General features: G+C 39.8%; 1 protein-coding gene across 1 annotated transcript in view; it reads right to left on the bottom strand.

The window, feature by feature from the left end:
* The window catches only part of ARID2 (AT-rich interaction domain 2), a 736417-nt gene extending 723949 nt beyond the window's left edge, over positions 1–12468 (bottom strand). The window contains exons 1-3 of the mRNA XM_029615213.1: positions 11859–12468; positions 11571–11664; positions 10450–10547 (exon numbers count right to left, since the gene is read on the bottom strand). Of these exons, the coding sequence (XP_029471073.1) occupies positions 10450–10547; positions 11571–11664; positions 11859–11950 (284 nt within the window). The 5' untranslated portion in view covers positions 11951–12468. The remainder of the gene's footprint in view (positions 1–10449; positions 10548–11570; positions 11665–11858) is intronic.
* Between the last annotated feature and the right edge of the window lie 283 nt (positions 12469–12751).

Raw genomic sequence — 12751 nt, 5'->3', positions numbered from 1 at the left:
CAAGCCGTTAATCCCGTTAAAACGGGCTACATCCCTCTGTCTCTCACCTCCCCCTCATTCTCTCTCCCCTCACTCTCCCCCACCCACTCCTCTCCACCCTCCCTCTCCTCTCACTCAGTCCCTCACTCCCTCCTCTCCCTCACTCCCTCCCACTCAGTCCCCCCTCTCCCTCCCTCCCACTCACTCAGTCCCCCCTCTCCCTCCCTCCCACTCAGTCCCTCCCTTCACCCGCCTCCATTTCCTTCCGACGCCGTACTCGCGACTCCGCGCAGCCCACACCCACCTCCATTTCCTCCCGGCGCCGTAAGCGCGACTTCCCGCAACCCTCACCCGGCTCCATTAACTCCTCCCGCTCCTGCCGGCAGATCTCGGGGGGGGGGGGGGGGGGGGGTGTCACTCCCGGGGGCGCGGGAGTGACACCCCCTCCCCGAGATCTGCCGGCAGATCTGGGGAGGAGAAGTAGTGGCACCGCGCGCGGCGCCGCTGCTTCTCCTCCCGCTCCTGCGGCCCCACCGCCATTTTTTTTTTTCTGACCGACGTCCTTGCCCGCACATGCGCAGTAGAGCTGCGCTCTACTGCGCATTTGCGGGACGTCGGTCACAGGCCATTTATAAGGTAGATATTACATGTGTTAATAACTGTGCCTATGCTGTGATACTACTATTATTGTTGCTATCAAAGGCAATTTTTTAGATGAAGTCAATCAAGAATTAAAAACTGCTTGCAAAGAAGGGCAAAGATCCAACTTGCCCAACTTCTTATAGACCTATCACCCTCATAAATGTAGATGCAAAAATCTTGGCTTCAATTTTAGCTAATAGATTAGCACTGATGCTTCCTACTTTGACTGGAAAAGATCAAACAGGTTTTATACATTTGCGACATGGTGTCTATAATGTACATAGAGTGATTGAAACTACTGATGTCTCAAGGGAATGGTCAAATTGGTCTTATTGTATCTCTTGATTCTGAACGGGTGTTCAATAAGGTATAATGGGAATTTTTTGTTTTAGATTTTGAACCATTATTGTTTGACAGGCCCTTTCTTACAATGAATTAGGTTGCTCCATAATAATTCTCAAGCTTGGCTGATAACGGTAGAATCTCTGAGTTGTTTAGCGGCATTATGCAGGAGTGTCCACTTTCCCCTCTTTTATACGTTTTGGCAATTGAGTCCTGAGAAATTAAATTGAGATCTTCTCCTACTGTACAAGGTTTCTGGCTGGATAACTAGGAGATTATCTTAACTTGCTTGCGGATGACATGGTGCTTTTTCTTACTAATCCTAAACACTCCCTTTCTGTGGCCTTAACTCTGATGGAAACGTTTGGCTCCTTTGCAGGGCTGACTCAATTATGATAAATCTGAAGTGTTACAGACTTCTCCACTAGTTCAAAACAAATGGCAAGGGTCAGTCCCACCATGATGGGCCGCAAATCATGTTAAATATCTCGGCATTATTATTCCGTAAAATCTTAAATCACGATTGGGTAGATTTTATAAATTTGCGCACGCGCGAACAAGAGTACGCAGGATGTCAATAGATACGCGCGTAGCTGCGCGTATCCATTAAAATCCGGGGTCGGTGCGAAATCGGACCGGCCTCGGAGGGAACTTTCTTTCGGCCTCCCTCCACCTTCCCCTCCCTAATCCACCCCCCCCCTTACCTTTGTTGAACAAGTAACGCCTGCTCGAGGCAGGCGTAACTTTGCACGCGCCAGGCCGGCTGCCGCGCACCATGTTCCGGTCCGGGGGCTGGTCCAGAGGCCGCGGCCACGCCCCAAGATGACGCACTGGCCGCGTCATACCCCCCGACACGCCCGATGGCGCGCTGGTCGCGACACGCCCCCCAGGAAAGCCCCGAGATTTACGCGTGCCGGAAGCCCATGCAAGATAGGCTCGGCGCACGCAGGGGAGGGTTTGGGGGGAGGTTTTCGGGGGTTATGCGCATAACCCTCTGAAAATCTACCCCTGTATGTACTGAATATAACCCCTAGAATATTTACTATTCTGGACCAATTAACTGCCCAGGCAGAGCTACCGCTCTCATTATTTGGACTGTGCACTATTCAAAATGTTACTTTTTCCTAAACTTCTATATGGATTACAAATGACTCCGTGTTGGCTGCACAATAGCTAGGTGTCTATGTTAAAGTTTGCTCTATCCTATTTAATTTGGAGAGAGAAGAGCGCATGGATTGGATATTCTAAATTGGTTTAAAAAAAAAAAAAAAGTATGTAGGTCTTAATTTCCCCAGATTTTCGTTTTTATAATGTCACCTGCCAATTACATTTTTTGGGAATGATTCTCCTCAGATTTCCAGTAATATCTGAGGATATACGCCATTCACTGTATTGACGCTAACCTGCCAAAAGGGCTTATTTTGAACCCCCTTTTTCGATTTATGGTGATAGCTTGGCAATATCTCTGTAAATTGTGGGGCAAATCACTCGAGATGTCTGAATTTGTAGCCTTGGCTGGCGATGCAAAAGTTTTACCAGGTCTGGATAGCCCACTTTTTCGGAATTGGAAGGTTAGAGGTTTAATCAGAATAGCAGATTTGCACTAAAAAGCTAGAGATGCTAAATATACCTTTGAACAGCTTTGGACACAATTTGACAGCACACATACATTTCTATGCCCATTTACAAGCCAGATACTATATATGTTCTTTAAAGAAATGGCTTAAGTATTTCAGCCAGAGGCCTTGGAAGAAGAAATGTATGTGGTTGGCAGATGAAGTAATAGTATTTCACACTAGTATATACTGAGATTACTTAAAAGTGGCCTAAACAGCTAGATCCTCTATCTCACTACTGGCGTAAAGAACATAAGAACATAAGAAAATGCCATACTGGGTCAGACCAAGGGTCCATCAAGCCCAGCATCCTGTTTCCAACAGTGGCCAATCCAGGCCATAAGAACCTGGCAAGTACCCAAAAACTAAGTCTATTCCATGTAACCATTGCTAATGGCAGTGGCTATTCTCTAAGTGAACTTAATAGCAGGTAATGGACTTCTCCTCCAAGATCTTATCCAATCCTTTTTTAAACACAGCTATACTAACTGCACGAACCACATTCTCTGGCAACAAATTCCAGAGTTTAATTGTGCGTTGAGCAAAAAAGAACTTTCTCCGATTAGTTTTAAATGTGCCCCATTGGGATTGGTTCTCTCTTCTACAGACATGTACTTTTTTTTTCTAATATCAGTAAAATTTCTATTGATGTGAGATACCAAGAAATGCAATTTAAGCTTTTGCATCATTCCTGCATTGATACTGTAAATGCATACAGAATGGGTATTGCCTCTGCTATTATGTGCCTCAAATGTAAAATGGCTAATTGTACATTGGCGCGTAGCCTATGTCCAAATATTTTTTTCACTTTTGGGATACTGTATTTGTAGTTACTGAGCAGATGATCTCTTGCATACCCCACCTTTCTATGGAAAGTTGTTGTTAGTGGGCTCCCTAACATGGGTACATGGCCTTCCTTCAGGGATAAACAATTTATGAAAATAGTAATGTTTCTTGCTAAGTACTGTATTATGTTACATTGGCTTAAAACTATTGCATCTCCATCTATACTGTGGTATCAACATATGGCTGACTGGATACAATCAGAAATGTTACACGGCCATTACCCGTGCAGTAAAGATGACTGGAAAAATTTGCATTCATTGTTACCCTCTCATATTAAAGACTGAGTACAGGAAGTACATTATTCAGTTTTATGGTCTGTACAGTGAGATATCTAAATATCTTAAGATTGTATTTTATCATTTATTTTATTATTACTGTGTTTTATTGGCACAATGGCGACCTGTGCTTTTCATGGTTAAAAGGATGGTGTGATATTACTTTTTACTTTGTCGCTGCTAAAACTCTTCAATGCTACTGTCTCATATGAAATCTCACTAAATAAAAGTTATTTAAAAAATAAAACTGGCATATCAAACATTTCCAATCATCAAACGCCATAGTCAACCAAATATATATTAACAATGATGCAATTTTGGAAAGAGAGTAAAGAAAAAAAAAAAGAGCATATCTAAGTCATTTTTTCTCAGTATGACAATGACAATAAACTCACAACCAGCTATAGCACCAACTAAGATTTCTCAAAACTCATACTTCTGCTACTGCAGTGATTTTCAAGCCATGGTTCTTTCAGGCACTTGGTATAGCTCTTTCACATCAAAGGATTTTTAGTTTGCAAAAGACTTACAGAGAGTCAATACTTAAAATGTGCTGTTATAAGAATACAGCATGAATATTACTCTCCAATGATCAGCTTGCTGCATGATACACCAAGTGCCATTATCAGCTATAGACAAGGTTTTCATTTTTTAAATTTATTACTCAAATGTAAATCTACCACTGTAACATGGTTCAAGACAGAGAAGCTCAGGAACCAGAACTTCTTAGACCAAACTACTGTTTAACAGACACAAATTATTTACCTATTTGATAACTTCTTAAGTCTCAACTTATGAAAAAAAAAAAATATATAGATATAGACACATATTCAGATTTACTAGATGCATGACAAGAGCCTACCCAATATAATTTAAGGGAAAAGAATAAAAATTATAGCAGAAATGTAGTATTAACCTCGATTTTCAAGAAGATTCCCCTTATAAAACATACAATATAAAATTTTCTTAAAGCAAAATTCATGTCTGGTGATCAAAGTAAGCGTGGACTTCAAGAGGCCTGATCTCTTTCCCAAAAATGCAATCACTAATTCAATATTACTACTACATAAAAACTGTAGCCTGAAACAGTTGAGATTAAATATTTTGCACAAATTAATGGCAAGAAGTATTGCAATGCTGTACAAACATACGGATGTAAATGTACCAACAATATGACTAGTTCTCATTCTAAAAACTGAGTTAAACTACTACAATCATTGTCTCTTAAAGGTATTTCTTCAACTCATAAATATTCCCTAGATATCAAAAAAGAATTTTTGTAATTGGTGTGTTCTGATAAATGAATCTGCAGTACCTAAATACTTCACCAGTTCTTTTTGCCTATGCCTGGTCAAGCTGGATTTTGAGTAGATTTCATTTTTTCAAAATATTCTTGTATTACAGACACTGAAAGTTTTAAATATTACCTTAAGAATGTTTTTACAGCAGAATACTATTGATTTAAATTTTGTAAATTGCTTGCCAGATTAAAAAGTCAATATATCCTACTTTATTTGACCTTTATTGCTATTTGTGAGTTTCAATATGTCACAAATAGATACGTTAGTCCAATAAAAAAGGTATCATCTGCAACTTATTTGTTTACCTTGGTATTTAAGCAGAACAAAAAAACACACTACTTTATTCAAAATATTAAACTGCTATCATTTTTTATTAAGGTATTCAGTATCAAGCTATGTTAAATTCAGGTAAAGCAGATACTGCATCAGTACATTTATGGACTTTCAGGAATTTTTACATGGTTAATGTATCTAAATAGTTAATTCAGTTATTTCATTTAAAATAAGACATTAATGCAAAGATTTCAACCTTCTGGGAGATTCAGCTCATGTGTTTGCTTATTATCAGTAAGTGTTTTGAAAATGTTGGTTATTCCTGAGAAAAACTTTGAAAAATATTAAATATCTGCTTTTTTTCATGTATTAAACAGGAATGCAAGCCTCATCGTGGAATGTTTACTACTCCTAATTATGTTAAAAAGAGGAACAATAAGCTTTTCATCAACTAAAGTGTACCTGCAGCATCCCTAACAGTAATTCACTTTTTCCAAACAGAACTATTTTTTCTAGATGTTAGCATGATCATTACACAGAATTAAGCTGTCATGTTTCATTTAAGTCAAATAAAAATTCTAACTTATCTTATCAATGCTATATAACCACATTCATTTCAGTGACAGAACAGAGAACTCTCATCTCCTGCTAATTCAGATATGTTGGGTTTGATGAGAAGGGTCACACTTAAGTCACTGTTCTGAAGTCCTCAGTTGCGAAAATAGACAACCTTCATACACTCATAGAACTTTAGAGCAGAGTTTGTGAAAAAGGATAAATGCAGAACAAATTTAGAGAAAGAATTGCGTTCAGTCAGTCAATCATGTATGTGTTTAAAACTGGCCAAAGAAAATGAGCTAATTTTCTTCTTGGGATTTTCCTTCTACTGTAGGTACAGCTAATAAATAAAAATGAAGATATGTAAACAGATAAGAGTCTACATCCATTTACTATCCCTATTCAAAATATGGTCTTTAACTTTACAAAATATACATAGGACAGTATCTCTAAAATGCTTTAATGATCCATTTCAATTGCCATAAAGCAACTAATCTACACTTAAATCCTAGGAAACTACTGGAGCTGGTGTTGTCTGTAGTTCACATCATTCCAATAACAAGCAAAGTTTTTCAATGGTCACTGGCAAAGTGGTTGTTGATTATTCACTTAAGGCCAAATTTTAAAACCCCGATGCGCGTAAATCCCTGGGGTTTACGTGTGCCAGGCTAATTTTCAAAACGGGTCCGGCACGCACGTAAACTCCGGGACACGTGTAAGTGCCAGGGCCTTAAAAGGGGGCAGTCTGAGAGGCAGGGCTAGAGGCGCCTGGTACAGCGACCATTTGCTGCTGTGCCGGCACGCACAACTTGCTCCTGCTCCTTTGCAGGAGCAAAAGGTGAGTTTAAAAAATTGGGGGGGGGGGGGGCTGGGAAGTTCCCTCCCAGTCCGCTCCTTTATTGGAGCGGACTGGGAGGGAACTGGGGAAGGCCCTGATGCGTCGCTGCACAAATTTGCTAAATTATACCCCCCCTTGTGCGTGCCGACCTGGAACACGCGCATGTTATAAAAATTGCGCACACATGGATGCGCGAGCGTATTTTTTGAAAATTTACCCCTAAGATTCTAAGGAGAATTTTCAAAAGGTTTTACACGCGTAAACAGACTTCTGAAAATTGCTTTTACACATAATTCATTGACATTTCGAAGGAGTTATCAAAAGACTTTACGTACTAAGTGGACTTCTGAAAATTGCTACAATATATGCTTTTATGCACATAAATCCTTTTGAAAATTACCTCCATTGAGTATAAACGATTGCATCTGTCAGATAACTCAAGGCAGATGTATTCAAAATACTATGAAGCAAGCAAAACTATTTGATGCTTAACCGTTTCAAACAAGATTTTAGCTTTATTAATTGCTGCCACCATTATAAATTTATACAACTCTAATAAAGACCAGTGTCAAATTAACTTTTTGAAAACTGAAGATCAGAGCACGCTGCAATTATATATTCTTTTTTGTATCCCTTGATACTAAAAAAATCAAGGTAAAAATGAACTCTTCAGATTACCTGTTTGGCTATTCTGTGACCTCTGCTCAGTTTATTAGTTAAAATAACTTCTAGTGCAGAAGTCTAGCAGCCATGTTGATCTTGTAGAAAACTGGATTCTTTGCAAGTTGTGATTCCTGTTATTGAACCAACAAAAGAATTATCCAAAGATGATGATGATATACATGAGCTTTACACAAGTCCTGTCTTCAGATGTCAGAAATGTGTTCTTGAAAGCTCATGTATGTACATCATCTTCTTTCGACAATTCTTATGCTGATTCAATAAAAAAAAGTATGAAAGTGCAAATAATCCATTTGAAATGTATTTAATTCAATTTTTGTACAATGAAGATCTAATCTATTTGTTCTCTGGTTGATATTACTAATTAGGTAACATAATAAAAAAGTTGTTTATACTCCATAGTTAACATCTACTATGGACTATAAAAGTGTGAAAAACGTAACTACCAATCAAAAAAGCCCACGGACATCTATAAATAATAATTTAAAAAACATTCCTGGATGCAGTGGCAATCCTGGAACCTTTTCAACTTACTTTCATTTCCCCATTGCAAAAATGTAGAAGATGGCCTCGACCCAGTGCATTTATTTTTATGAAAATTAGAGCTGCATGGATGTTTATTTAAGTCTAATAAGACTTAACCAAGAGGTTTACATTAGAACACTGTGGCCCATGAGAGAGGCTCTTGAATCGAAACAGACTAGTCAGGCAGGTTTAGAGTTTAAAAAAAGGTTTTCAGTTATCACACTACTTTTAACAGCTTTTCACATGTGTAGGTTAATGATTATGCCCAAGTTTGTATTAGAATACTTATTTTGAAGCCTTCTCTTGATTTCTATAAAGCTCCTTTAAACAGTTTAGTCCAGGTCATGTACGGCAGTTAGTGTAGTTGGGTTTAAAAAAGGTCTGGATAAGTTCCTGGATGAGAAGTTCATAAACTGCTATTAAACAAGTCGACTTAGGGAATAGCCACTGCTATTACTGGCATGGGATCTATTTAATGTTTGGGTACTTGCCAGGTGATTGTAACCTGTATTGGCCACTGTTGAAAACAGGATGCTGGGCTTGATGGACCCTCATTCTGACCCAGTTTGGCAACTTATATTCTTAACTGTAAAACTAATTCCTGAATTGTTTATGGGCCATTATTATTCACTAAGGTCCATGGACTTTTTCATTTATACTGCATTTTGCTTCATTTTAGTATGCTTCCTGTCATTTGGAAAACTTCATTTTAGCCAGTATAATGGTTATTAGCTAAAATTCAGAGGAGCCATACAAACTGACTTTTCATTAGAGGAACACTGTAAGAAGATGATCTGAAATCATCCCACTGAAACATACTGGAGGAAAGTAAGTTCTTGGAGAAAGAGGAAAAAATGGTAGCATTTAGAGCCGAATAAAATTATTTACTATCCCATTTTTCAGTTTCTATTTAAAGTACCTGGTAGCACATATTTTATGAAGAATAGTCCAAGGGCTGTCACTTTAAAACTTTGCTGGATTAATACATAAAATAAATTTGTAAAATAAGGAATAGAAAAGAAACACCTAATCGATATGCATAATTATTTATGCTGTGCAATGCAAGGTGCCAAGACATCCAGTAAAGAAATGAAGATCTGTATATAGAAACATTACTATGAAATTTATGCAAGCATCCTTCCAGGTTCCAAGCCTCATTAAGAAAACCTAAACCTAAAGTTTAGTCTTTGGTATATCTTAAACCCAATTTATCATGTACTGCATTTATCCTCTATATTCATAAATGGAATGGTTGCTGTATCTCAAAACAAGATAGAGCTAAACTGGAAAAAGTACACTGAAAGGCGACCAAAATGATAAAGGGGATGACTGACTAGTTCCTCTATGAGGAAAGGCTCAAAAGGTATGGGGTGCTCAGTTTGGAGACGAGATGGCCTTGTCAAGAAGGAACTTTGGTGACCCTAAACAGCTTTATAAACAGTGTTTTACATTTACCATAATCTCTACCCAACCTATGTGGATTTTAATTTCCCTAATTTCATTTCTATTGGGCTAACACTAATTTCTGTTATTTTTAAATAATTAACATGACATCATACAAAAGAGCCATTAACTACAAATTTTCTGATTAAGCTTTCCCAGACTTCAGTGTAATTCAATAATGTCTTCACACTGCTGTGAACTCTACAGTTTCAAACATGAAGTCAATCTAGGACAGCCAATAGAAAGTGCACCTGTACAGTTACAGTGCTTCCTAACTCAGACTGACAGCCCACTCAGCATTCTGAGCAATAAACTGAAACACAACATAATTTATAAAATTACTGTAAAATACATATTCATCTAAAAAAACAACCTCATTACCATTAGGCATCTTTGTCACTGTAATGATAAAATTCTCAACTACATTTTTTACTTTGAATATAAAAGCATAAAATGCAACTGACAAATTAAGACAAATTATTATTAAATATAAAAGCCATACTATATATTAATAGAATTAATGAAAAATAAATGACAGTTACAAAAGATTTAATGGTAAGGGAAATTGTCAGTGTAAAATGAGTTCTAACGATTAATGTGTTATAACCCACAGAACAGGTACCAGAAATTGTCATATATGCTATTATAAATAAATGATTAATATCTGCAAACCACAACCCACTAAAAGTACTGTATACAATGTAACTATATTTTAGGAAAATGCCAACATTAAGTAACCCAATGATAATGTGTTTCTAAAAAAGTCACTTTTTTTTAAACTCCAAAACTTTCAAAACCAAAAGATATACAATCAAATATACTAACTAGTACAAAAAAAAGATGCAGTGTAGGCATGCTGCAAAAAACATTTCACCTCTTCTATAAATGTAGTACAAATCAATAAAACAGCATGGTAAGCAGGTGGATCGCCAGAGGTCTACAACAACAAAAAATCATGACAAATTTGAAAAGTTCAAGTATTTCATTTTCATGCTTGAATTACTGAAAAAATATTCATGTTTGTCAAAATCAAAATTTGTGCAGGAAATATATAATGCCAATTGTGAAGATCAATAGTAGTTCCTTATTACTAATAAGTAAAGTTCCTACAAAACTGCGTCAGAACTTACCGCAAGTAATACTGTTTTAAAGCGAAGGCAGCGTTTGAACAACCTCTCGGAAAGTTAAACTCCTCTGAAATTTCTCCCCACTGATTCTTTTCAGAAACCTGTCAAAAATCAAGCATCACTCTCATAGCGGTATCCAAGAAACAGAAGCACACTTTGTGTTATATAGTCAAAAGGTGTTACAAACCACCCAAAAATATGCAATTACACACGTGTAAACTATACATTTTCTAGATGATCAATTGACAGCTGACAATAATGTCCCGTTTTCATTAAAAAGACGTCTCTGAACATAGCAGCTTTTAGTGTTTTGGTTGTTTTTTGGGGGGGGGGTTTGGGGGGGGGGGGGTTCTTATTGCCCTTCACAGTTCAAAATAATGGCAAATGTTCTTTATCCCACCCTGCCCGCCCCTAGTAACCCCTTAACACGATCCATTAAAACTAAGTTCCTTAAAATCAATACCGCCCCGATTTCCAGTCAAGAGAAATATTTTGTTAGGTGCTGGAAGGAGCATAAGAGCCCCTATACTTTCTCCAATATTCAGGCCTTTTTTTTTTTTTTTTTGAGGCCTACATTTCGTCCCTAGCCTTGAAGCCTAAGATGGCTATTGCTCCACGTCTGGGTTCTTTTGTTATTTTCGATTTGGACGAGGAGATCCGGTTCCCGGCCGGCGGGATACTCTCCCCAGCCCCGCTCCCGGCCGATTATCGATGTTAAACATGCCCGCTAATTTTGAGTTGCACTAAAACTGCACAGAGAGGAGAGCGAGCGAGGCACACATACACACACACGCTCGGTCTCTCTCTCTCTCTCCTACGCTCCAAGAGCAGCGGCAGCACCAGAAACTGCTTAACAGCCCCTCCAAGGCTAAGATCGGCACAGTCCGAGACGCTGAACGACCCCCGGACCAGCAAGACCAAACCATCCATCGCCCCCCAGCCCCCGGACCCCCGTCCGTCCCACAATAACCCCCGAGCCCGGCCGGCCGGCCTGCCTGCCTCCCGCCCGCCGGCTGCTACCTCCGCCACGCCAGTCCCCGGCTTGGCCGCCTCCGCTTCTCCAGAAGAGAGGGAAATCCAAACGAAAAAATAAAAACTCTCCCCCTGCACACACACGATCTCACCTTAGCAAATCCGCCCAAAGTAGTGACTCTGGTGTAGAGAGCGTGAAGGTCCAGTTCCTTCCCGGCTACAGCGGGGATCTTCTTAAACCGCGACCTGCAGCAACGGCAAAACAAAACAAAAACAAAAAACACTACAACAACAAAAGCTTAACAGTTGTCAACCTCCACCGGCCACAAATTCTGCCGTCAAAGTTGTTATTGCTTTTTTGCCCCCCATTTTAAAAAACTGCCTCCCCTCCGTCCTGGTATGGGGGGGGGGGAGGGGGCTGATATTTTTCCTTCTCTCACCCTCTGCTCTGGTGAAACTGCCGCAGCTCATCCAGGAAAGCCAGTCCTTTCCTCCGCTGGTCGGGTTGGGTTTTTCCCGTCGAATTTGCCATTTTTAAAAAAAATAACAAGAAATAATAAAAAAAAAATAAAGGTTTTAAAAAAATTCAATTAAAACCCCCGCTCATCCGCTTTCTAAGATACCAAGGCTCCCATACTCCGCCGGCGTTCAGTCACGGGCCAGAAGCTGAGTGGATTTTTTTTAAAAAAGTTAAAGGAATAAGAGAGACGGGTGATAATAACGACTGTGCGCACACACACACACACAAGCCGAGAGAGGAGAGCCAGCCCTCGGTAATTCCTTCCCTAAGCTTTCAGCACAGCGAACGGAAACGAAGCCGATTTTTTCCGCCTGCTAACGAGCCCGAGCATGGCTCCGTTTGCCCGAATGAATGGTTTGGGCTGGTACGGTGTTGGTCTGTCCAAAAATAAACAATTTCTGGAGTGGCCTTTCTTTTCTTTCTTTTTTGACAGTGTGCGCTACGGTCGCCGCGACTCCCATGCAATCTCTCGGTCACACACACACACTGTACCGCGGCGGCGGGATTCACTTCTCTCTCACACACACACACATAGACAAAAAGATCTGAGGCCTACAGAAACCAGAGCACAGCGCGGCGACCCCTAGCCGCCGGCCGCGGGTACTGCAGCCCTTTTCCTCCTACACCCCCCCTCGCTCACTGCACTCGGCAGTCGGGAGCTGGCGGGGGAACAATAGAGAAGCCGATGCCTCGCTCGCGCTTAGGGCTCATCTGCAATGTGCCGCAAACTTCATACAAAGCAGGGCGGAAAGAGAGAAAGAAGGGAAGGGAGATAAAAAAAAAAAAACGGCTACTACCGGTTCTTCAAGCTGC

Source organism: Rhinatrema bivittatum, chromosome 9, assembly GCF_901001135.1.
Source record: "Rhinatrema bivittatum chromosome 9, aRhiBiv1.1, whole genome shotgun sequence".
In the NCBI taxonomy this organism is placed as follows: domain Eukaryota; kingdom Metazoa; phylum Chordata; class Amphibia; order Gymnophiona; family Rhinatrematidae; genus Rhinatrema; species Rhinatrema bivittatum.
The sequence above is the reverse complement of the archived record's forward strand: the minus strand, read 5'-3'. Positions and strand labels throughout refer to the sequence as shown.